At 36.5% G+C, this 27,016-nt stretch overlaps 1 protein-coding gene across 4 annotated transcripts in view; it reads left to right on the forward strand.

The window, feature by feature from the left end:
- Positions 1-27,016, forward strand: part of C1H8orf34 (chromosome 1 C8orf34 homolog) — a 191,223-nt gene that overhangs the window by 129,459 nt on the left and 34,748 nt on the right. Inside the window, exons 11-15 of one of the 4 annotated variants that reach the window (XM_053958298.1) lie at positions 330-450; positions 5,705-6,183; positions 11,460-11,559; positions 19,028-19,129; positions 20,152-20,219. In XM_053958298.1, the coding sequence (XP_053814273.1) occupies positions 330-450; positions 5,705-6,183; positions 11,460-11,559; positions 19,028-19,095 (768 nt within the window). In that variant the 3' untranslated portion in view covers positions 19,096-19,129; positions 20,152-20,219. Of the gene's footprint in view, positions 1-329; positions 451-5,704; positions 6,184-11,459; positions 11,560-12,867; positions 12,941-19,027; positions 19,130-20,151; positions 20,220-27,016 lie in introns of those variants that run through there. The other 3 variants (XM_053958316.1, XM_053958325.1, XM_053958307.1) reach the window with 3 other exon arrangements.

The raw sequence follows: 27,016 nt of genomic DNA on the forward strand, positions 1-27,016 counted from the left end.
TTAATAAATAATTGGAACTGCAGAGAATGTAAATCATTGAGGAATTTGTCCTATTACGATGTCTCACCATAGAGCAAGAGCTTTTGTGAAGGTGTATATCTGAATTATTTTAGAACTGCTTCTTTTAAATAACTCTTACTATTTATTTTATGTATGTTAAGAAATTATATTGTGTAGTATTTCGCATAAAATTTTATATATTCTACAAAATAGCACCAGATTCCTGATCCTAGATGGGGACACCACTCTTTTTATTGTTTCATATGAATATGAAACTGGACTAAAAGCATTCTTTTTTTTTTTTTTTTTTTTTTTTTTATCTGTGTAAGTCTCAGACAGTTTGGACCTTGGATACCATGACTGTTAGATCTGGAGGTTCCCCAAGGCAGAAACTCCTAAAGGACTCCTTAGCAGCAAAAGAACTTCAGACCATGGAAAAACACCTAGCTGGTATGTATGGGGTCAAGGAACCATAAAATGCCTAGAAGCACTCACCCAGCTTGCTCTGCCAATTTTTCAGATGAAGGAAAAAAATATCTAACTCACATGCTGATGAAAACAGATGAAAACCTTATTTTTTTATTTCATTGAAGAAAACACAATTAGTGTTTTATTTGTAGATGTAATGAACTTCACTGTAATCACAGTAAGTACACTACTTAAATAGTAATTAAACCATGCTAAATATACTGTGGCCTGAAAGCATAATAATACACCTTTTTTTTTGTTTTCATGTTTCACCCAAACTTATGCAATAAGGAGGTACTGATGTTTTACTTACTGTTAAATAGTCTTTACAGCAGGCTGCAGTGGATCTTTAACTGGAGGACAGATTGCTTTTCAGGAAAAACTCGCCTTGTTCATGAGAATTCTGGCTGAGTGAAATCTGTTAATTTTTGTGTCTTGGAACATCTGCAACATCTTTAATGGGGTAACCATTTCTGAAAAGCCAAAAAAAAAAAAGCATGGGGTTTTTGGTAAAGAGATGTTTCTGAGCTTTATAAAAATTAATGAGAAATATTCTAAAATTTAGCTTGCAATTTGTTCTTCTTTGTAACCAATGTTTTCTATCTTCAGCTTTCATTAAAAGAAATGACATAGAATTATATTGTGGTAGTCCTATTTACGCATACTATTTGTCATATGGTGAAAGCTTCATAGGCTAATTCTATGAAAGGTAATGCTTCACTGAACGTAAAGACTGTATATGTAAAATGAAGGTAGAAAAGAAATTTATTTGATCATTCTTCTAAGCTATTTAGAGAGTGAGGCAGAGAACACTTTTGGTGTGGTATTTTAAAGTACTTTGGATGTTTATCTTGCCAATAGCAATGCTGAGAAAACTGTATCCTCTATAGAAAGGGGGTGTTGCAGCTGATGTCAAGGCAGATGACAAAGCTATAAGCACAGTGAAGGAAGCTTTTTAGGAATAGGTTTTTCTCATAATGGAACAAGAACTAAAAATTATGATATATGCAAATGAAGCTTTTTAGCTGGGTTTTGAGTCAGACAGTAGAGATGCTGCAATTAAATTTTTTTGATAGGTTCATAAAGCTTGCAGCTATTAGAGCTGCAGCCACTGCCAAACTAGATTGAAAAATCCATGAGCCCTCTTTCTAAACTGAAACACCCAGGAACATGTAGTGGGAATCAGGAAAGCAGCAAACCAATGTGTGGTTTCTGTAGCATAGCAGGGATCTGTGTACCCCAAGGGCCCTGCTACTGAGGTACCACTTGTTTTCCCTTATCACTCAAGAGGAGTCTGGTGAAGATCTCCCTGCTTTGATTTATGTCCTAACTGGTCTCACTTCCATGGTCATACAAGCTGTTCTTACATGCATTGTGCTGTGAAAAATGCAGTCCCTTGGTAAAGCTGACAGTAATAACTACAATATTCAATAGAATATGGAATTTTAAATACTTAATTAACTGTAAACTAACTAGGTACATTCACTTAATCTCTGAGATTCCTTCTGCAGTTGTGTGACTACAAGATTTTCTCTCTCACATCAGTGCTGTTCCTGTCCTTTGGCTTTGGGCCTGTTATTTCAGTAAAGCTATTGTTACAAGAGGTTCAGCCATTCTACTATTCAGTAATTTTTGTCTGACTGAGAACTTCACATGAAAACAGCCAAATTATTAAACATTGGACTATTGTATTCCTAATAATTCATGCCCTATTATAACACCAGTGGTGCTTGAGACAATTACTCCCATCAAATACAAGAATAGCATAATTTCTGTGACTAATCAGTTCAGAGTACCTCAGATAATGGTACTGTGGTTTTGCTTAGCCTCATTTGTCTTATACATTTGCAAAAGTTCAAGTGTCTGTGATATCAGTGAGTCTCTTGTTTCAGTTCTCTTAGCAAGCGCAATGGAACCTATTAATTCCACGAAATGGCTGCTTATCTAGGCAGTAATTTAGATGCCTGAGCTATGACTTGGATTACCTGTGTAATGATGAAATATGGCCCCTTGTCTCACACCTTCTTAAGGGTCTGGCCTTCCCTTGTGGACTATGTGCTGGATAAAAATCACTCCTAACATAAGGCATAATTTGGTGCCTGTGCCTAAATTAGGAGCTAGCACCAATTGCCAGCAACTGCCTCAGTACCTTGATATTTGAAAGCAGCAGTTTTACAAAATCGGATGCTGGAGCGGTTTTCCTTCTCTGCATATTGCTCTTTTTGTCTAAAATCCAGGCTCTTATGTTATTATGGCTGCTTTATATCACAAGCAAATGAAGAAGTTTTGTGGTTTTTTAGTAGTTTATTCCAGTATCTTGCCAGTTTGGTGTGTTGCACTGATTTTGTGGTCTTTGTATACTTCTGGAAAATATTTTATCACAAGAAGAACTGTTAAAAAATAAACAGTTTGTAAGTGCATATGAATCATATCCTTATTCTAGATATTTTTTTTATTCGAAAGCAAAATGCCTTTGTGTTGCTCTGTTGCATTTTATTTTCCTTTAAATGACATCAACAAAAATTTTTAAAAATCCTAAGTCATAATTCAATTATATTATTTAATATGGATCAGATAATACTGCAAAGCTGGGAATGTGTGACTTCTTTATTTTCTGGCTGAAAAGCTTATATTAAAGCAAAATCAAACAGAAGATGTGTAAATAAAACTGAATAATTATGCTATGGAAACATGTTAATTATGTGTAGAGAAATTATTATAATTGGTTTATCTAGAGGCTTGATTGCTATATGAAATTAAGGAAACATGAGCCAGCATATAATGTTTATTTAACTCTATTAAGTCATTCAATATTCATGCTATTTCTCAGCATACTGAGTTTCCTACAGGCAAGTTGGATGTCTGTAATTTTGCAAAGAAATAGACTAGTCTGGTTCTTTACAAGACCACATTCTTCATTTGATTTAAATCAGTAGCCCACAGTATCATTTATTGGCCCCTCATTTTTTGCTGGGCATCTTACACCTTCTTCACCAAAAGAGGAGCAGGGAGCAGGTTAAGGAAGCTGCTTCTTCCTCCTCTAAGATCAGCTCAGTTGGTCAGAGCCTGGTGCTAATAATGCCAAGGTCACAGGGTTGATCCTCACTGGGGCCAAACTGAGGAGTTTGACTTGATGTTCCTTGTGGCTCCCTTCCAATTCAGAAGATTCTGTGATTCATTACTCCACACTCATGAGACCCCACCTGCATGCTGCATTCAGCTCTGGGGCCCTCAAGGTAAACAGGATGTGGACCTGTTTGAGCGGGTCCAGAGGAGGCCACGAAGATGCTCGGAGAGCTGGAGCATCTCTCACAGCCTGAGAGACTTGGGGTTGTTTGGTCTGGAGAAGTGATGGCTGCAGGAAGAGCTAATTGTGGCCTTCTAGCACCTAAAAGGGCTTACAAGAGAGCTGGAGAGGCACTTTTTATATGGGTATGTAGTGATAGGACAAGGAATAAAGGCTTTAAATTAAAAGAGAAGAGATTTAGATTAGATGTTGAGAATAAATTCTTCACTGTGTGGGTGGTGAGGCACTGGAACAGGTTGCCCAGAGAAGCTGTGGATGTCTTGTCCCTAACAGTGCTCAAGGTCAGATGGGATGGAGCCCTGAGCAATAATTTAGTGGAAGGCATTCCTGCCCATAACCAGGGCTTTTGGAACCAGGTGACCTTTAAGGATTTTTCCAGCCCAAACCATTCTTTGATTCTATGAAGTTCCAAAGTGAAAGCATAATGGAAGAGTAGTTCAAGATGTAATAATTTCAAAATAGAAATAATTAATTTTAAGGGGTCAATTAGAAATATTCGTAACTGTGTGCTAGAAATATTGACTATGTTTTGAAATTTGCTAACAGAAAAAATATTTAATCTTTAAAAAGTTGAGAGACACTTTTATCTGAGACTTTCACAAGTATTTCAGTTTTATTAGGTTTTCTAGCAATAGCATTTGAATTGTGTGCAATATGTTGTATTAGACTAGTAACATGAAATTGGCATGGCTTATTTTCCTGTTTTCAAGATCTTATATGTTATATGTTCAAGATGCTGTTAAAACATGTTAAAGGCAGCACATCTTTAATTATTTAACATACAACATTCCTTTTATACCAATTGGTAAACACAAGTGAAAAAAAAAATTCCAATATGCAGTTTAGAATCTGTTTCTTTTAGGACACTTAGGACCTGAAATAATTTTTAGCAAAATAAAAAAATGAAATGCTTATTTTAGACAAGTTGGCTTAATGAGTGTTTAAGAGCCTTGCTACTTTACAGCTTCTGGGACTAGGACATGGGAAATGGCATTGCTATTTTAAAGATAATCAGCTGTCTCTATGAAAATCAAGTACAATAGAGTACATGCCAGTGAAAGTGAAAATTCATAACAGTAGTGTAAGATAAAATAAACTTGATTAAACTGTTTCTTAAGCTCTGCATTTGTATTTGCAAGGATTTTCAATGTTATTAATGCTAACCTAAATTCCTGCTACCCTCGCCTGACTTTGATGGTTGTATTCTGATTTAATTCATTAGAAGCGTTAATATGATTTAAATTATTGCACTTTTCATTCACTGTCCTTAATCTGTTGTGGTGTTAAAACAGATCTTATGTCTTATGGTTGTGTGCGAGTTAGGCAATGGACCACCTTTTCTCCTTGGACTCTGGATATTGGTGACCCCACCACCTGCTGTGGCACTGATGGCAGGCCAGAGCACGAGATTCAGGTTCAGACAGGATCACACATCCAGACATACCAGACTTCAATAGTTACTTCCCTCAGAGTTTTGGTTGGGCAGTAGACAGCAGGGCCAGAAGCAAAAGTTTTGCCTTGAGCCAGTTTTGGATTGCAGCTGAGGATGGCAGCTTTACATCACTGCACTATCTTGGTTTGCTACTAATCTTGATTTTGCAGTAACTGTGCAAAAGCTACAGAGACATAATTTTGATGAAACAAGAGGAATTTTTATAGATTGTGTTGACATTCAATGAAGAGGTAATATTTCATTTCTGCAGGATAGCTGTGTTTGCAGTGAATCAAATGTAAATAAACTTTAAGGAAATGCTTGCCAAACATTTGCACGGTTAATTCTGATGCCTTTTAATTTTAAACATGAATAGATTTTCTCTGCACAGCTTCAGGTTTTCACTTACATTGGAGAAAATAATTGAGAGTTTTAAACCAGAGAGAAACAGACAGTGATTTTCTTTCTTTTCCATTTGTTCATGTGTGTGTGCACAGACATTGAGAAGGACCTTGCACTGTGGGAAGAAGCAAGGCTCTCGAGAAGCCCTGGTGTCCAGCATCCCAGTGTAGTTACATCTGACCATCAAGGCAATCTTCAAGCTGCACAGGGCCAAACCCCAAGGCCTCAGGTGCCAACTCCGCCAGGGAAGAACATCCAGCTCCAAGGAAGCAAATCACCACCGCTGCCCACTAACAGCAGAACACAGGTCTCTAGTGTCACAAACAGCAGTACGCAAACCAACAGGCCATCAGCTCCAGGGAGCAGACCTATGACCCCAAATACCTTGTTGGCACGGCCTCTTACCCCTAGCAACCAAGGAAATAGGGAAGGCATTATTAGCATGCAAAGAAGCAGATCTTTGTCATCTAAGAGCCAAATGGGGAGGACCCTCAGTGCTGCTTCAGGGCTTTCTGTGCAAGTGAGTGGAGATGTTGTTGGAACTGTCACTACTCAGAGAAACAGTTTATCAGAAGTAAGATTTTCGATTTAATGTTTTTTGCTATGTTTAATAATGCCAAGACTTGATTGCATTTTATGTTCAAGTAACATCAGTATACCTAATGTAACCTACTGTGCTGAAAAGAACTTGAAATATAATGATGAGAAAATTAGCAAGGAAATACTGCTCAGCTTTGAGAGGTACTCATTAGAGACTGTCAGTATTATTACAGAAATCATACTGAAACACTTCTGTCCCCCAAATTTACCATAAGCTCAGTAGGGCTTTGCCTGTACAATGCATAGCAGTTTTATTAGCATTACAGTTTCTAACAGGTGCATATCTCTGGAATATTAAACAAAACTTTATCTAATCTTTATGTTCCATGGTATTTTTTTCCTGCTGCACTGGCAGTGCATGATATTTTCTTGATCTACTTTTTATTTCATATTTTTGGGCAATTGGAATGATTAGTTAAACATAACTGAAAGGACAGGTGTTTCCAAAGCATCAAACTGAACTGCAAGAGAAAATGTCCAACATTGTTGAATCACTGTCTAAAACTATATGCATGGTAAGTAGGCTAATTTACAGCACAAAAATTTCCTGTCACATATAATTGGCTTTTACAGGACTAGTCTTTGTTTAAAACAAAACAAAAGAAAAAGTTAAAGTACCTTGTAAATTCTGAGTAGGATTCTCCTCTGCTAACCTTAGCTGCCTTAAAGATAACTTCAGTGTGTGGGCAGTGGAAATAAAAGCACCTGTGAAAGAAAACCCCTGCTGTCTATCTCTATACATGCCTTACAACGGTGAGTCTTTTCTCAGGATATGCCAGTCCTTCTGTACTGACTTGAGAAGGAACTATGTGTCTAGACTGCTAATTTTTTTAGTGGTGGAACATGTTGGTTCCCACCATTATTACCAATCTCTTTGTAATCCATTTGTCAAAACCTGGAGACCTTTTTTCCAAGACTGAAAACAATATCATACCTTTAGATTGTTTCTGAGGAGTATCATCTGTTTTAATAATCTGTTGGGTGTGACACTTGACACAATGTGTTATCGGTCTCATGACTTCTAAAGGAAATTTCAAATGTTGTTTATGATAGTGTTGCTTAGGGTTGCTTTTAGGAAAATTAGAGATTAAATACTTAGCATAACCCTTCAATTAATTATATGATGTCCATTATTTGTTGTGAAGGAAAGGAAATGAAGCACAGATTACTCTAGAATTTGGGGAAGAAATCTTACTTAAATTTGGTGGTGAAATAAATACTCATTATTTTGGTGTTTGAATGGCAGTGCGCTAATCCCATCACTTGAGCAGTTCCTTCACTTAGAATTGAATATCCAGATTAAAGACATGAGGACTGAAGGTGACTACAGTTCTCCTGAAAGTGTCTTCACTGCCAGTTGATATATTTTCAATCCACATTTCCCATGAAAAAAAAGGTAATTGTAACACTTTTTTTTGACAAAAAAATCACTTCGTGTCCTCTTTTGAAGTATGGGGTATGTTTGTGTGTTAGAATTTTCTCTCATACCAGAAAATGAGAATTTAAATTAATTTTTAACTAAAAAATGTTCAGAATAAATGAAGGGTTTTATTGTCTCCAACTAAATTCTTCACCCCTCTTTTCTTTGTTTTTAGGCAGTCTTAACTTCTTACCTGATACACAGTCATGTGATGCCAAGTAAAATTATTGTATATACTCCAATTGAAACTATGTGTATGTAATGTGTGAGAGATATCCAATCTGCCCATCACTTTTGATCTTTCCTGTAAAAAGGCAGACAATTAAAAATGCTTTCTTCCTGACCCTTTCTGTAGTTATGGTACTAATAAGCAAGAGTCCCATTTAATTTGCTGTGTCTTGTTACTTCTGTTTGCTGATAGCTCTCACAGTAAGTGTCCTGTTATACTTTTAATATATGTATATATTTGTCTCAAGAATTTTAAGAAGTGAGCAATATTATTATGCTATTTTCCTATTAGAATAGCATGTCCAGATTCAGCCAGCAATCCACTGTAAAGCTGATGTTAAAGCTCAGCATTTCTATGCAGGATCTTATCCTCTGTTAAAATCCCTTCTAGAAGTGACAAATTCTTTTCTTTCTCTTTGCTGGCTGGATACAATAGTACCTTGGCTGCTAGTGACCCAGCTCAGACCCTATTTATCCTTTCTGACATGCACAAGTGACCTTTGACATAATGGCAACTCAACTTGGGACTAGCTCTACTTCCAAAGGGAAAGCTGCTGGTATGACATGTTCATACTGAAGACCTTCCTCTGCCAGGTTGTGAAGGCCCATGGATATCAGAAAGTAGCTGATGGAGATCTGGCCAATCTGCCACTCCCGGCCTAATTTTTGGGGTGTTATACTAGAAGTTTTCAAGCTGTCTTTTGCCCACTTAAGTTCCTGGTCACTTAGAGAAGTGGATTTAGACAGAACATACCCAGGAAATATGTCTGTTCTATGACATTTTTTGCCATATTAGACATTTCCTCCCATTTGTGGCCATATGATTTCATTTTCTTGTGTCACAACTTGTCTCTAATCATGGAGATATATTTTAAAAAGGCAGAAGTGGTTTAGGGTAGAAGAACAAGAGCCCTGTCTTTGTACTTTTTACAGATCACAAACATATAAAACTCAAGGCTGATACTGTAATTTGTTTTGCGACTTTCATTGTAGGTTTTGTATCCTCTTCCTGTATAAAACCAGTAAAATAAAAGAGGGGAAATTGCCTTTATTCTTATTAGCCTTATGGTCTCAACTGGGAATTTCTACCGGGTGTAAATACACTGTGCTTATATTGCCAATCCTATAGAAGATACTATGATAAGATTTTGCAAATAACTCTGCTTCCTTAATTTTAGGTGATATTAATGGAATCAATCAGTAGAACGTTGATATATATTTGATAAGAATAAGTCAGTTGAAAAGAATGTGACTACTGGGTGCCAGGAGCATGTTTTCCCTAAGGAGCTTGATTTACTTATCTGTTTACTTGCTTATTTGTTGGGAATTTTAACATATCTCTCAATGCCTTATGTATGCTTCCTAGATTGTAATGTGTTTCAGAGTAACTTAAGTCTAAATAGAAAAATATTACTAATAAATACAATTCAAAATTCTTAAACTTTAGTAAAGTTCATGCTGCAGCATGGGTGGTTCAATCTTGTTATAGCACAAATCTTAAATAATTTGGCAAGTACTTAACTTATCAGCTGTTAAGAATGTTTTGGGGTTTTTTAATGCTCAAGACTTATAATGATCTGAGATTTTGTGGACAAGTTTCTGCCTCCTGGCACACATAATATTACTAAGTTCTAACAGGTGTGTTTTATTATCAGCTCTGTTCAAGGCTGAATTGAATTATAGCAAAGAAATGCTACCTAGAGAAATAGTTTTATTATCTCTATAAAGGTAATAAATCAGGGTTCCAAATCCTTTGGCAGAGATACTTTTATGCATGTTCCTAATCCTTTGGTGTTTTGTATAAATTGGCAAAGGAATGTTGAACCCTGCTTATCTCTTTAGGATGGATTCCATTAAAGTGACACAATTTTGTGATACTTGTCAATAGCTCTTGAGATTAAAATAACACTGACTCCTTTGTTTGCTATATCATTTTCTGAACACATTAAATTTTGCAATAATTTCATTTATTCAGATAATTTAAAGTGGTATTCAGCAATCCTTATTAGTCTGTCACTGTTGAGAGCAGTAAAACTTCGTCTTATTTGAATATAGCCTTGATTAACAAAATTTTGACTCCTATTTACTGGAGTATAGAGCGTAACTTGTGATGAGGACTCTCTTTTTGGTCAGATACTCTCATTCTGTTCCACTGCCTGGCTCAGGTCTCTGCTCTGTGTTTTTGGAAGATTAAAAAGTGTGTGGATCAGTGTGAGAGTCACACATGCCTACTGTAAGAATCTTGTCCCTTGAACCAAACATGTTCTGTGTTGTAGTCAGCAATCTTCTCCAGCACAGCACATTGGAAATGGCAATACATGAGTGAGGCCTGGAGCTCCTGCCTGAGTTTACTCTGGCCCATGGCAGCAGTCTTTGTGGAATTTTTAACACCTTACTGACACAATTAATAATTTACTCGCAGTGAGTTAGATCTTAATCGAGCAGCCTTCAGTCTCCCAAAACTGATTTAAACAAGCCTGGATTCTATATTTAAATCAGATAGCCTAAGAATAAAATTTATGTTATAATACAATTTAACTTTAAATATGTAGATTCTCATTTCAGCTGATGTAACACAAAACAGGCTTATTACCCCCCTTTTTCTTCAAGAACTTATAAAAATCTGGCCAGTAATTTTATGATATCTGGCCAAGGTTAAAGTTTTCTTTTAGAGACTAAACTTGCATGTTTGAACTGTCTTTGAAAATAAAACTGTGCATTCCAGTCTCATCTCTCCCTGTGAATATTGCAAAGGAATGTGTCAAAGTATTTTATGTGTCTGTGTGTATACCTGTTCACATACATGTGTGCGTCTGCATGGAAAAATATTTTTATATGCATACATATATACACTATAAAGAAAAGTAGGCAATTTTAAAACACTTTCAAAAGCATATATTCAGCTGAATATGGATTTTTAACCATGTAAAATATTTATATTTTGATGTTTTAATGGTATCTTAGAGACAAAAGTTTCCATTAATTTTTTCCTTCCTAAGCCTTCTCCTTATGCAGCAAAACCATAGGTTCTAAATCAGGTTTCAGGTTTTTGTACTTATTAGACTAGAAACAGTGAAAAATTTGACAGATCAAAGCTTCACTTAAGCAAATTGCATTTGAAATGTCTATGCAGTCCAAAAACTGCAGGGTCATATGTAATATCTGCAATTTTGTCCTGTCACTGCATTTCCAAGATGACCTTACATATCTGTATTTATAGTGGATAGTTAAATAGACCCCTTCATTCTGGTGTGTCTGGGTTTGATTTTTTTTTTTTTTTTGTCATTTCTTTGTTTGGTTTGTTTGTTTGCTTTTGGTTTTGTTTTGGTTTTTGGGTTTTTTGTGGATTTTTGTTTGGTTGGTTTTTGGGGTTTTTTTGTTTATTTTGAGGGTTTTTTTGGTGGTTTTTTTTGTTTGTTTGTTTTTCTGAATAGATGAATCAAATTTCTAAGGATCCTGCACATCCTCTATATTTTGGTTTTATTTCATAGCAAGTTGTTTTTTTCTTTTTAAAGGCTTTATCTTCTCTAGTTAATTAAGGCTAGTGTTTGCTGCAGTCTTCATTTATACAGAACAATTGTCTGTCATTTTATCTAAAATAGATCTGTTTGTGGCAGGATGAATTCTTACAACAGCTTCAACTTGCTCGTCAACCTTGGATATTGCCGAGTGACACAGAAAGTGAAGCTGACCAAGACAAATGTAAGTACATGTGTAAGGACCAGATAATATGTCAAAACCCCTCAACTTTACTTCTATTTTCCATATCTTCAAATACTGTGGAGATGTCATGCCTGCTCACAGGAGCTTTTCTCACAAGTACCAATTGCTTCTTTGTCTGAGGGCTGAACCTTATAGGATTGATTTGCAGAAGCTTTCCTGTAGTCACTGAACAATGACAAAATGATCACAGAACACAGTTTACTTAAGCTAAGTGAAACAATTTGTCCTGATGTGTTAAAGCAGCTATTCCAGAAAATAACATGCACTTGAAATAGATAATCTGTTTCATAAATCTGTATTCATAGCAAAAAAAAAAGCAAAGTAAAACAGTCCAGGTCTGAAAAGTAGAGCCTCCCTCCTTAGGTCTGTCACTCCATTACATCTATTTTGCTTACATTCTTTTTAATTTATATGTATTAATGAGAAAATTCTTAATCATACCAGTAATCCTTAATGTTCTACACTCTTTGAAGTATTTATCTAATCGTGGAAGTGAGGGTCAGCAGGATCAGAACCTATATAGCAGAACACATAACAGGCTATAAACTGCAATATTTTCAAATTGTAGAAAATTCTCCCTGCCTACAAGGTACCTTTAAATGATCTTACTGTTTCACATCATCTCTTTTAATTCACAGTAGTTTTGTGATCTGCAAGGGTGAATACGCAAACTGCTTCCTAACATATTTTAGGTTTTTTAAAATATTTAAATCATTAAAACAGATTATTTAATCAGCATGTTTAGAAAACTCAATACTGGTTTAAACATCAAGAGTTAACATACAAAAAAGACGTTTTCTTTACAGAAGGGAACAGTTCTGTAAGGGATTAAAGATTCATAAGAAACATGCCAGATAGATTTTTTTTTTAATTATGTTTTTCTAAAAATTATTAATTTTTTTTAATTATTGGTTTAATTTTTTTAAACCCATTTAAAAATTGGTTTTTGCTCATACATCAGTTTCACAAATTCATACATAGCCCAGAGTTTGACTAAAATTTAAATTTACACAGTGAGATCCTAAAGAGCATGTGCCAGGTCTTTTTAAACACCAGTAAAATGTTACAATGAGATTCTGTGCATCCAGCTGATTTTAGTCCAAGGCCAGTAAGTCCAATTTGACTTGCACCAGAGCATTTCAGTTACCTTTGAGCTGAAACTCCCCTTGGGTGGCTCAAGAGAAGCTCTGGGACCTGTCTTTCATGTGTGTGCAATTTTTCCTCAGTATTTTCTGTAATGAATTTACAGTCCCACAATCATTGGTAGGATTGGCTGTGCACACACAGGCTGATGCTAATTATGTGACCAGGGAGACTGATGCTCCAGGACGTATCAGATACACACCATGGTTTTGTATAGTTGCTGTACTTGAATTGTATGGCTGTGAGGACTTGTGAGCACCCAAAATCCTGTGCTATAATACTCCAAGAATGATATAATACTCCAATACTCCAATGACTGGTAGGTCATTGTCACTACCCAAAAAACAAAGTGGTGAGTTAAAAATTAAAAGCATATTGTCAAGGTCAGTGTCCAAATGTCTCGTGAACAGTGACAGGCTTGAGCTATTGACCATCTCTCTCAGAAGCTTGTTCAGTCTTTCACCCTCTCAGTAAAGGAATGCTTCCTGATGTCAGTCTGAATCTCTCCTGGCACAGCTTTGAGCCATTGCCATGTGTTCTGTTGCTGAATACCAGGGAGAAAAGATCAGTGCCTGTATCTCCTCAGGAAGCTGTGAAGTGAAGTCAATCCTCAGCTTTTCCAAACTAGATAAGCCCAAAATCCTTGGCTGCCCCTCACAGGTCATTCCTTCCAGCCCTCTCATCAGCTTTGTTGCCCTTATATGGATCCATTCAAGGACCCTCACGTCCTTCTTAACTTGTGGTGCCCAGCACTGCCCAAGTGCTCCAGGTGAGGCTGCACCAGTGCTCTACACAGTGGGATCATCACCTTTCTTGAGCAGCTGGTGATTCTGTATTTGATGCACCCCAGGATGGGGTTTGTCCTCTTGGCTTCCAGGACACGCTGCTGATTCTTGCTGTGCCTGCTGCCAACCAGCAGCCCCAGATCCATTTCTGCAGAGAGGCTTTCCAGCCACTCCTCTCTGAGTTTATACTTCTGCTTTATGTTAGTCTGTCCCAGCTGCAGAATCTGGTATTTTGATTTGTTAAACTTCGTGCCATCAATCACTGTCCAGTGATCCAGTCTGTGTAGATCCCTCTGCAGAGCCTCTTGTCTCTCTAAAGAATTAGCAGCACCTCCCAGTTTGGGATCATCAGCAAATGTGCTAGTGGTGGATTCAACTCCTGCCTGCAGGTTGTTGGTAAATGTATTGACCAGAGCTGGCCCTAGAATTGACCCCTGGGCAACACCACTGGTGACCAGTGGCCCCCTTTGAGCTCTGCCCTTCAGCCAGTTCTTCACTGAGCACAGCCTGCAGCCACTCATCCCACAGCTGGACAAGTTGTCCTGAAGGATGCTGTGAGGGACAGTATCAAAAGCATTACTCAAATCCAGCAAAGCCATGTCCACCAACTTCCCTTCATCCATTGGGTGGGTGACCTTACCATAGAAAGATAACAAGTTAGTTAAACAGGACTTTCCCCTTGTGAACCCATGTTGACCTCAGTGTAGTTAGCTGGTGCACCCTCTATCACTGTTTCTACTACTATAACTAAAGGGATGGAACAAAAGGGTTTTATTAAAGTAATACTTGCTGTAACTGAAATCTAATAGTGAAAAATTTTATTAAAGGTAACATCCCTGTCTGAGTTTTTGTGGTAGTGACATTGTCAAGGAAGTGCAGAACTGCCACTGCTGACAAAGAGAAGGTGCCAATTCCTGGTTGTAAAGTGCAGTCAGCAAGGGGCTTTGGCACACTTGCTGATGCCACTGCTTGTAGGTAGACCAGCTGGCAAGATTACACATCATTTTTCACCCCAAAGTAATAAATCTGTGTGGGTATTTTTTGTGTGATTTAGTGTTGAGAAGGCCCAGGAGTCCATAATTTGTGAGTTTGAGCAGAAGAGCTGCAAAATTAATCTTTACAATAGTAACACCTGTTCTTTGACTCAGCTTTTGATAAATTACATGTGGATAATATTTACCACATTCTTTGACTACTTTGAAATAATAGCAGCCAGGTGTAAAGCTAGATTTTGGTAGTGGGAAAACAATGCAGAAAGAGAAACTGTGTGAGTCACCTTGAGTTCTTTAAAAGTAATATTGTCTGAGTTTAGAGTTTTAGAAGAAAAAGAATGGGAAAAAAAAAAGGGGGGAACAGTTTCAAATGTATTCAGATGTAAGAGTTTAGAGAGGCTATTTTCAAAGAAAGTAATAACTGAACAGAACTGGGTCACTTTGGAATCTCAACATCTCTCGAGAAACATCATTTGCAAAACAGATACAACAGTGCATATCTTGTCTTATGGAAATGAGATCTTGGTTCTCAGTTCTTGTAAATCAGACTTTACGTTTTAAATTCTCCAGGCTCTCTGACAGCATTTTAAAAATTTATCCTTACCAGCAAGTTTCAATGATAACTGGAAGTCAAGAATTGTTAAACCTTCATACTAATTATGACAACATTTTAAATCAAATAGCTACTCACATAAAAGAGTTCAAATTATTGTAGCTTAAAAGATTTGTTATGTTAAAGAAGGAAAGAAAAACATTTTTAAGAAGCTTTGTTGATTTTTTTAGCATACCCATTCCTTTTCCTCTTTGTGCACTTAATTAAGTTTGTGGCCATAAGTCAGAGAAAGAGATAGTATATAATTATTTGCTCTTGTAATGTACATTTTGTTATTAAAATAGGAATTAAAACATGCATTTTAAGAACTATTATAATTTAGAAACAAAATCTCTTCTGCTTGCAAAATTTATTCTCTCCTTTGAAATTCTCTACACAAAAAAAAAAAAAAAAAAGAGAGATAAAAATTGTCAAGGCAGTATAATCCAAAATCAAGGACCTGTGGCATTCTTTTAGAGTGACTAAAAATGTCTCTAGACAGAACCTCATGTGTGTTCTTCCTCTGTGATTCTGGAGACAGTCCCCCATTATTTTCTGCAGTAGTTTGCTTTTGTGCTGATTCTCTACAAAGAGTTTTCAGAGAATGCATAGAGATCATTCTTGGAAAAAGGAGAGATCTGGAAGAAATATTTACTACTTGCATAATCCTTCAGTTTGATGAAAGTTCTTTGAGCTGGCAAAAGTAGGTTTTCTTCTTTATGGGGTACTGATGCACAGAAATAGAAGAACTGGATCCACTGCCACTACAACATTTTTTAGACAGCTTTTATGAGAAGAAATTCATCCTTTCAGGGGACTGACAAGAGTCTGCTTGAATTTTCCCTTGAGAACAAGTCCTACAAAGATTGAAGATTGGAAATTTTTTAAGTATCGCTAGCTTCCAAGAACCTTGAAAAGACAAAGACAGGGCTTTTGGTATAATTTGACCTGCCAGCTGTAGTCTTGGCAAGGATTTGCTGCCCAAAAGACTAAGTCTGCTTTCTTGAGTGCTGAACTCAAGAAGTAACCCACACAGCAGATTTCCCCAGGTCACACAGCCTTGGACATAAAGGGTCCCTACCTTCAGTCAGTCCACCTAGCAGATGTACATGATAGGTGAATGAAGTAGACTCTTGAAAAGCTTGCTATTTGGTTAATCCATCTTAAATATACCCACAGAACATTAAGGACTGGAAAGCACCCTTAAGGATCATCTGTGTAAAAACATTCCTTCATGCTAATCTGCTTAAGGCATGCCAGTTTCTGTAGTCAATGGCACATGAAGTTGTGTGTCTATTATCGCTTCAGTCCATCTTGCCAAAAGGAGCACTAGATGCTCATTTCTAGCTCAGTTGATCCAGGACAAGTCTTGAACTCTTGCCCTCTGACCTGTGGGAGGAAATTTAAATGTTTTGCTACTCTTCATCTGCAAACTCTTTGCTAAGGTCGACAGTGAAATGTCTACTGCTGATAAATCAAATGGTCATTGGGAAGAAGTGGGATTTCCACTCCATTCATTCTTGCATTGGTCTTGAAACTCTGCAGGCAAAGACACTCTGCTGATGACTTCAACAGTTGTTGAAGAAAACCTTCATTTTGCTATTTGTACACTTCTGCCTAGGGGAAAACCCAAAAGAATGAAAGACTGGGGTTTTTTTGTAGACTTTAGAAATTCAGACTGTGTTCTAGTAAAATTCCAACCCATACAGTATTTGTCCATGGGTAAAGTTCCTTGCACTGAGTAAATTCACATGCCAAAACAGTCAATTTATCCTAATTATGCAAATGAGTGTTCCTAATATTTGGAAGATTACTTGGCCAGAGTTAACAATAAGGAGAAGTTTACTGCTGGAATATGTTTTTGCTGTGAAAGTTTGTTTTTGCTAGGGCCAGGTGCTACTCAATATGAGTAAGAATGATAGAATTGGGGTTAGAGTAACAACTGTTGATTGAAAACTTTATGACATCTACACAAACACATTCAATTTCTGTCATTCAAATTCGGCTGCTTGTATTTGTGCTCTGCTCTGATAGAGCATAGATGTATTGGAAATATCTCTTTCAGTGGGTATGAGTTTAGGGCAAGGCTAGATGTGGTTTCTCTAGAGAGTAAGGTGCTTATGAGGCATCACTCAAATGAAAATGAATTTTTGGGAGACTTTTATCCTGGTTCATGAATATTCTGGAGAAACCTATTGGTGTCTTTCTTTCATTTAATATTTCAAAAATGGTAATACACACTGCAGTAAAAAATTCATATCTCCCCCTTCCAAAGAGTGTCATAAAGCTTTTGTCTGCTTGGGATATGAGTTAATATATTTATGTATGCACTTATATATATTAAAGAAAATATGTTGTCCCTCATTCTGCCTGCCATTGGCTTGGCTACATATTTAGCTTGAGACAGTTCTATGTCCACTTCAGAAATAGGATACCAGAAAGGACTCCTGTAAACAGAAATTCTCCAGGCCTATTGGATGGTCTCGTGACACTCATAGCTGAAGCTGCATCACTTCATGTAACTGCTTTTTGAGTCTGAAAGTAGATGAAAATAATTTTCTAGCATGGAAACCTGCCCACTTGGATTTAATTATTTATTGATGGTGAAACAAAAGTAGAGATTGACATTATTTCTACCAGAAGTCAGATGGCTGTTGAACAGTGAATGGTGAGTTCAAATGCAATTAGGGAAAGTTGAAGCTAGACTCAAGTTTCATATTTTTTGAATGGATGTGCTTAAATCCAAAGCTGCTACTATCTTCTTATATTATTAAGGCTCTAAGGCACATTGCTTTATTTATACTGACTAATATTTGGTTTCACTTTGGAAAAGTTCACATTGGACTAAATATTTAGTATGAGAAGGGAATTTTCCATTGCAGTGAGTAAAAAAAAAAAAAAAAAAATTCAACACCTGTTTTAGTGCAGAAAGCTCTTTTCAGTAAAGCTTCCAAACCTACAGATATCTTTTTCTACAGCTTGCCTTATAATGCTAAACTTGGATTCCCAACGACATTCAATGTAATAAAAAATGACACTGTAATTTAAAAAATGGCCTGGAGAATTATCAGGACACACATTAGGTAAATTAAAAGCTGGCTCAATGAGGAATCAAAAACTAGAGTTTCTAATGTGAAGATGTAGATGAATGGGGCTCATTAAGGTCTGATAGGTTTGGATAATGGGTAGGAAGGACAAGCTGAAATTTTTAAATTATATGAATCCCCTGGTATAATGGCCACATTCCAGTAAAATGCACTTTATTATAACCCGATGAAGTATATTTAAACCAAATGAAATATATCTGGCACCAGAGAAACATATCTGTCTCTGCTGCAGAATAATGAGGCTTTGTCCTGGAAAGCAGTGACCTAATGGATTTAGGATGGTCATAGAAGATCATCTCAGTGTGAGCTCTCGGCATAATGCTGTCACAAAGAAGGGTAGACCATTTCTTCAATGCCTTAGAAGTTAAGTAGTAAAGTAATTATTCCACATAATATCAGTAAAAAAACCTGTGGGTTAGGTGTCTTTCCATTAAGACAGATTGGGATTACTCAAGGGATTTCAGAAGGTTTGGGAAACCCTGTTAGGAATTTGCCTCACTCACATAAAGGCATTCAACCAGGAACTTCAGAGATAACGTGATATCTGTAGGTAGATGTTTAAATAAAAAAGATTCACCTCATCAAACTGTGACAAAGGAAATTAAATGCTCTGTCCTAGCAACCAGGAGCTTCAAGTGTTATAAGCAAAAATTAAGGGACGCAATGAACTCAAAGCCATTAACATGTGATTAACTTCTTAACTTCTTCTTAACCTATCCAGTTAAGACCAGTCCCTGGGTTTTCTGTGGGTAACAGTCATAAGAAGAATAAGGCTTATGCATCTTTGCTTTTCTTTATCCCATCATAAGATAAATCCATTATTTATAGATCAAACTGTGATAGAGCTTGAATATCTGCTAAAAGAAGCACCTCCAAGGAAAACAACTGAACATTAGGTATAAATGACAAAAAGCCCCCAGCCATATAAAGGTAATAAAGGATAAGAGCTGTTACTAAGCTTTCCTAGGCTTTATGTCTTGTGTTTTGTTTGGTTGGTTGGTTCATTTGTTTTTGTTGTTGCAGAGGTTTTCATGGTATGTGCCTTGCTTTGTTGATTATCAGTACAGAATCACATACAAAGTCCAGGCTTATCACCTGATAAAATGAAAATTTTTCCAATTGTATTTAATTAATTAGCTGGAGATAATGGGAAGAGTTTGTTCATGCCAAGTTTCTTAAATCTCCCAGAAAGGGCTTGCATATTTAAATGTTCAAAAAGGGTGAAACTGCTGTGCCTGATTTCCTTCAGTGTTTAAAAATGGCATGGTGAAGGCTTCTCAGGTAACACACAGACCTTTATGCACCAGTACGATTATTCAATTATTCAGCAGTACAATTAAATGATGTTGTGGTGTTTATTTCTGGTTTATAACCCTGGTTCTCTAACTGGATCTATGTAATAGGTCCAGTTACAGCATTATATTTTATACAAAAAAAGGAGAGGGCAGGTTGTGTTCCAGTCAGCAACATTTGCAAAACAGTCCATTGCAATATGCATCTGTAAATATTTTTAAAATCTAAATTTCCATTTGCTTTGGGGAAGGTTCTCAACCTGAACACAACCAGAAATTAAAACACTGCTATCTCAGCTTATCTGATTCATCACAGGTGCATATTATATTCAATGTTTTTTGAAACAAAGGCTATTTTTTTCAGTCTATTACCACTATTGAAAACGAAGTAGCAGAAAAAAACCCTTGAAAACACTGAATAATTGGAACAAATAGTATAACTAAGGATACTGTTGTTTGCTTCTGAATATTTTAGAAGCAGAAAAAAAATTGAGATTCACCAACATAATGATCCATGTTGCTTTTTAACTGTGAATTCAGCATAATAGAAAACTCTTACAAAATGAAAACATAGTGAGGGATTAATTTTCCCTTTTCTTCTATTTTTGTGTACATTACATTTGAGCCCTAACTTCTGTGTTTTTCTGTTTGATTTCACAGGTTTGTGAAATCAGTGGAATTATTGAAGAACAATTTAATAAAAAACAAAATTATGGTGATCAAAACTACACCTGAAAATTTGCATTAGTTTATTTATAAAAAATTTAAATAAAGTTATTTTTCTAGTATCAGCAGCACATGAGTGAAAATGCTCTGATGAGGATGCTGTAATGCACTGAATGAGAGCATTTACTGTGGTACGGTGGCCTTAGGAAAGAAGGGTAATTGTCACCTTTTAGTATAAATTTACTATAATATTTTGTTTAGTTTATACCCCTGTTGTTTTGGATTGACATTTGATAAACTAAATTCTGCCTGACCAAAACAAACTTTGCCTAAAAACTGTATGTATTTTAACTTGTCTATGGTTTTCTACTCCTTATATTTTTGTAATCTTTTCTCCTTTTTAGATTAATAAACATTAAAGTATTTGCTGCATCTGCCCATGTGTATGTCCCATTCAGGTCTCACAGAGAGCTAGCTGTTCCCTCATAGTCACCTGCAGAGAGAGGTCAGACAGTGAAAGAGTGAAAGAGTGTGTGTGGGTAGCAGAAACAGGTGCTGCTCATGCTGCATAGCTTTGTATTGAATTTATCTACTTTGATCTTTAAAACAAATAAAGACTCTGTTAAAAAGGGGAACACAATAAGGAGTGGTGTATGCATGCAGTAATAAAGCACCTAAAAGGAATTTCACATATTATGATAAAGCATTAGTTACCCATATGAATTACTGAAACAAACTTGCTGTTTAAAATATTCTATCTGGTGTGTGCTGTGTGCTTGGAACTTTAGATGATGTGTTAGCACAGACATCAAATGATGGGATATGGCAGTTGCATTTACTGATTTCATTTACTTGTTAATTCTGTCAAGTGTGTTCTCAGTTTCCTTTGTCTTCAATTATGTATGCTTGGGTCCTGTATTTTAGACAGAATGATATAATGAAATTGCTTGCAACTATTAAAAAATGCAGTATTACAAAGCATCTATTTGTTTAAGAAATAAAAATGAGTTGTCTGTCATAAGTGTTTCATAGTGTGAACTTTTTTCTGCTGTCTCACAACTGCACAGTGCCAAATACACAGAAACTGTATGGTCTGTGTTAGTCATGAACAAGTTAAATGGAAGTTAACATTGTGGTGAACAAGTACTTGCTGTATGTGTCATAGTGTACAGTTCCTATATGTAAAATGTTTGGCATACTGAAATGCCCTGAGGAAGTCCCTTTAAGTTCATTTCAGGAAGGTACTTTGTTAATTTGTCATCAGTAAAGAAAATCTGTAATGCTGTGTGCATTTGCAATATACTTGGAGACTCGTTTGCATATAGGAGGGTATATTAGCATCAGTCAGTTGTGCTCAGAAAAGCCTTCTTGTTAAACTAATATCTCCTTTTCATGAGTTTTATTCTTCCTTAGTGGCCCTCATTTCACATTTTACCTCGACATTACTGAAAAATATAAGATAGGATTGCCTTTTCTTCTTTCAGTTGCTTCACTAAACATCTGCTAAGCTGCATGCTTTCTGCTTCATATCATTACTGGGTGAAATTATGACTGCATTTAATCCTTGGGAAAAACCTCATTGACTCATTGAACCAAGATTGCTCACAAGTTGAGAAAGAAATTGGAATTTGGCAGTATATTAATTTTAGAAGTTCTGGCACGTATGAGAACTTGAAGACAGTTTTGGCCCAGTAGGGCAGAGATATTTGGTCAGGGACATGTCTGGTTAGAAGTTTGGGTTATAGGTGAAGAAATACAAGACAGGCTTTATTCAGAAAGGCAGAATATCAGTCGTGTCACTGGTATTCAGAAGGGAAAAGGCTTTTCAGTTACAGATATAGTGAGTGCATCAAGAGTTGTTGGAGTGATAAGAATTTAGCACATACTAATTGTACACAAGTATCTCAAGGTGTGATAGGATGGCCTGGGTGGTCTCAGTTGTAAAAGCTGTGAAGCCCTGAGCTCCTGAGATATATGGCTGTCCTTGGGACTGGCCAGAACAATGGTATTATTCTGGGACACTTTCTAAGCTGAAGGGCAGGGGATAAAACCACGGAAAATATGAATTTTTTTTCAACTAAAACATACAGAAAATCCCATGTGGTTTTTTTTTCTTTTTTTTTTTTTTTGTTGTTGTTGTTGTTTTAGTTCTTATAATTTTGACATGATCTCATGATTTTTTAACACTCATAGTTATAGCACTATGTTCCCTCTAAAGCATATGGGAAACAATTTTGGCTGATGTCAGTGCTCAGCCCAGGAACCAGAGCTGGCACAGCAGAGGAGAAGCAGCCACCTTGTGCCCTGGCTGCAAACAAACTGGCAGTGAAGCGTAGCAAGTGAGGAGAACTCCAAGGAGGAACTGAGGTGCACTTAATAGGCAACAAGCAGCTCAGCTTAGGGGGCCAGGGAGCACAAGCGGCAGCTGGGCAGACCATGCAGAATGCATGTGTGATAAACTTGTTTTCACCTCCAAGCTGCAGGAAGCCTTACTCATTTTCTCTTTGACCTTTTTGGCTTCAGGAAGCAGTTTCTCAATTGCTTATGAATAAACTGTGCCTACATGGTGTCTAATTGAATTCAGAGTCAGCTGTGGATGCTCTTGATGCTGCTTTAGTTAGTTTGGCAAGAATTTCAAGGTGGAGGGTTTTTTTGTTTGTTTGTTTTTGACTCTGCACCAGGCACTTTAAAGTCATCCAAATAAAGCTATTGTAAAGCTGCATAGAAATGTGCTGCTGTCTAGTAGCATGGAACAGAACAGATTTAGCACTTTTCAGAAAGATACTTTATGGGTCATTGCTGGTGCTATTCAGTTACTGCATTTTGATGGAAAAAAGAGTCATGAGAAACAAATACATTTTTCCTAGCCATATGTTTGCAACTTAATTTTTTAAATCTTTTATGAATGCAGTGATGTAGGGATGCAGGATTCTAAATAGCACTTGTTAATGAAAAAACCAAATATGTCTCAGTATATAAAAATGCATTAGCTTGTCTAAAAAGCAGCTGGTTTTCTTTCAAAGGCCAATTTATAATAAAATAGGCTTTATTGACATATGAGTTACTGCTGCTTCTTTTTAAGGCTTTCATACCCTTAATATTTTATTTGGCTAATTTTAAAAACAACCTTAATGTATCTATATTCATTTCAATTAAATTATATTATTAATGGATTTCCTTCTGTACTGCCCATATAAAGTAATTTCATCATTAATCAGATTTTAAAGACTGCCTTCTTGCTACCCCAGTGTCTAGCTCTAGGATTTGTAAGTATGAGTGGGGGAAAAACAGGGAAGAACTTTTACTTGCATAAAGCTATTATAATTAAACAATTTCTTTTGAAATATCCAGTAGAAGGTTTCTCTGAGCAAATCCTTATCTTGAAAATTTCAGCAATAATTTAAAAACACTGACACAACAATTGGTTGTACTGTCTATTAACAAAACCTTCTGGCCCTGTAGGAATATGTTTCCTAATAATACGACCTTATTCACTGTTCAGGCGTCTTTCTTCTGAGTCAATACTTAGATAGAGGGAGAAAAATAGTTTCCTGCTTCCTGGAGTATTGCTTCAGGTATATCTACATTTTACTTACAGAGGTAGCTAGATAAGTGCAGGGGAAGTCCTATAATCCAACAACTAAATTCAGAAGTATACATGAATTTGATGAAAGCCAACTCACATGCATGAATGCGATGCTATCATTTCATTGCTCTGGCTGTACTTGGACATGCTTCACATTTAATCCAATAAACTATTCGTGTAAAACACAGAAAAGCTCCCCTGGGTTAGATTACAGCAACCTGGACTGCTCTGCAGTAGGCATGTTAACCATAAAGTTACTGTTCTTTTACTAACTCTGTATTACTAGCTCCAGTCAGCTTCACTAGAAAAAAAGATATGCAGAAATATGTGTTCAGAGAATTTTATGTCCATTCAGTCTTTGCCCTAGTTTCTACTTTTTTATGGATCAGAGAGTAGATAGGCAATACAATTAGTTTTGTAGATATTTTTGTGGTTTACAGTTTTAGCTGAAATTGCAAAAGTTTGGGATTAATAAAAAAAAGTTTAAACAGACCACTGGTTTGACAGCATTAGCTTACTTCTTGCTATATTGCTGAATTTAATTGCTTTTAATTATCAAGTTGCTGGTTAAAAGAAGATATCTATTTTTAAGGTAAATTTCTGACACAACTATTCATTAGAACTTTGGTTGCTGTTTTCTTTTTTGACATGTTATATAAAACTAAAGCACAAATATGCTAAACTAAAGCATAATCAAATTTAGTTTGATTACACACTTTTTTTTCATTTGGATAGTACAGTCAGCTACTATTTTCTATGGCTTGTCTGCCCTAGATATGCAGCAAATCTAATATGTACTGTCTGTAGAAGTTTCCTGATTTAAACCTATCGTGGTGCATCTTTAAGTGAAAACACTGCTCTGAACCATAAGTTCAGTTTAATCAGCAAAGCAGTCCAGTGGTGTTTTCACTTACACAAACCCAGTACAAAGGTAGAAATTTCCCATTAATAAGAACTGAAATTTAATCTATGAAGCTCCAATCTTTGTAGATCTTTGTTGCTAGAAGATGGCAGTGCTTTAGTGACTAATATTACGCCAGCTGCTCTTCCAGAAGTTCTGCTGTAGAATTTGCTGCCCTCTCCAGCTCATGCATCTTTATTGTATGAAGAGTATCTGTGTTTGAACCTCACATTGTTTTTCTTTAATTATTATTAGCTAGTCCTGAAGAATGCTTCTAGTTCTAAAATATTTAGGTAGAATCACTGAACCAATGTCTTCTCTAGATTCTTGGACCTTCTTTTGAGAGCTTAATGATGGAATATTGTTCTAAACTGAGAGACAGCAGAGACCTTTTTGCCCACTAAAACCAGCTGCAGAACAATTCTGAAGAGACCCACAGGAGAGCAAACAGAAATAGTTCCTCTTGTGAGTTACTTGAATGCTGAGCTGCTGATGCTCACCAGGGACCTTTTCTCCCAGAAATGTACTCATGTTTGCCTAGAGAGGGAGTGTAATAGGAAATGGGGCTCCAGATATCAGTTACTTGCTCTCCCTGATGCAGCTCTGGAGATGGAGAACCCCTCTCATTATCTTTAGAAAATCATGTACCCAAGTGCTTGTATTTTGCATGAGAGCTCTTTCTCAGAACAAAATCTTTTCTCCTTGAATACATTCTTTATATCTTAATTGTCTACATTTTGCTTCAGCTCAGATAACAATGAATTGAGATGCCACCCAAAGCAAGAAAATGAATTACTGGTCCTGTAAACCCTTTTGAATTTTTGCAGTGATGCAAATGTGGCCAGGATTTAATTCCAAGTTACAAACAGTGCTGAAGAAGCATTGTTACAGCCCCACAGATTTGTCAGCAGCACACAGCAAGGGCTTGTGCGCTACAGGGGGACATGCTGCTGCTCTGAGAAGCCCTGCTTTTGCACTAAAAGTGACATGAGATGAAACAGCAAAGCGTCCTTTGAGCATCCTTTCTTCAGCCATAGTAGCTGTCTCCAAAAGTGCATGAGGATTTCATGAGTGCATTTCAAAAACTTGCCAAAATATTCCCCAGGGCCTGATAAGTACCATAATTTAAAATCTCTCCTAAGTGCCCCCAGAAATCATTCTCTTCTTATTGATGTGTGTAATCCAACACCTACACACTCGCAGCTCCAGGTTTAATAAAGTTTGGGGCCCTTCAGCTGAGATTCCACAGCAACTTATACTTCTTATCCCCCCCAGGTGTAGTTATATTTCTGTGTCCAGAATACATTATCTGTTATTGACTTTTCATCTGGACACAGATCTTGCAGAATTTTAAATATTTTCCTATGAGGATGTGTTGAAAACATCTGATGGGCTTGCCTGGGGTATTGTGATGCATAGGCCTTCTGGGAGAGACTGTAGCATCAACCTCATCTATAATTCTGTGTCTGCTCTATGCAAAGACAGGAAGCTATTTAAAAGACACAGCTAAAGTTCCTGATATAAGAATAGCCAAAACTCCTGAGACAGATGTACACTCACTATCTCTCTTTAAAGCAATTAATTCAAAGTGTGAATTAATGTTATCTTCTATCTTCTATCACTTTTTCTGCACACAAAATGTTTGTAAAGAGTAATACTCTGTTCAAATGGTGGAACACTGATTTTTCAGCATTTGGACATGTCAGAAGAAGGTTGACTTATTTAGGAAAAAATAAATGTTGTACCCGGTAGATTTTAAAAGGGTAAGAGAATGAATCTAAGAGCATAGGAATATTTATTCCAGTATAGTGATCTGTATTCAGAATGCTTTATTTGTCTAGCTTGAGGTAAAAGACATACAGTATATCCTTCTCTGCTCCATTCCACTGGAACCACATTCAAGTACATAAGATAAACTTCGACAGCCCTTCATAATACTTTTTATATTACTTCTTCTTCACTAGTGATTCAGAAATCTGAGAACATTGACAAGTGTCATGCAGAGGGGTCCTCAACTCTTCAGAGTGGTGCAGTGAGATATTACCAATACTGAGAAATAGTTTTTACAGAGAATGTTGATATGTTTTTTGCTTGACTTTGTCCTGTGTTCGTCATGTGGTGTCATGCTTTTGTCTCAGCTTGTTACCTGACCCATGATACTTTTCAGTTCTATACCTAATGTAGTTATGAAACACAGGTATGTAATAACAGAGACAGTGAGATAAGGTTTATCCTGTACTTATTAATAGAGAGGAAATATTGATGTTTGTGTATAAGGTTATCCCATCTGTGACGTGCCACATCCTTTAGAATGGTCTTCTCTTACAGCATTAATAAATTCTGTGTTCAAAAATCTACACTCATTTCTGAAC

The sequence above is a fragment of the Vidua chalybeata genome, chromosome 1, assembly GCF_026979565.1.
Source record: "Vidua chalybeata isolate OUT-0048 chromosome 1, bVidCha1 merged haplotype, whole genome shotgun sequence".
NCBI lineage: Eukaryota > Metazoa > Chordata > Aves > Passeriformes > Viduidae > Vidua > Vidua chalybeata.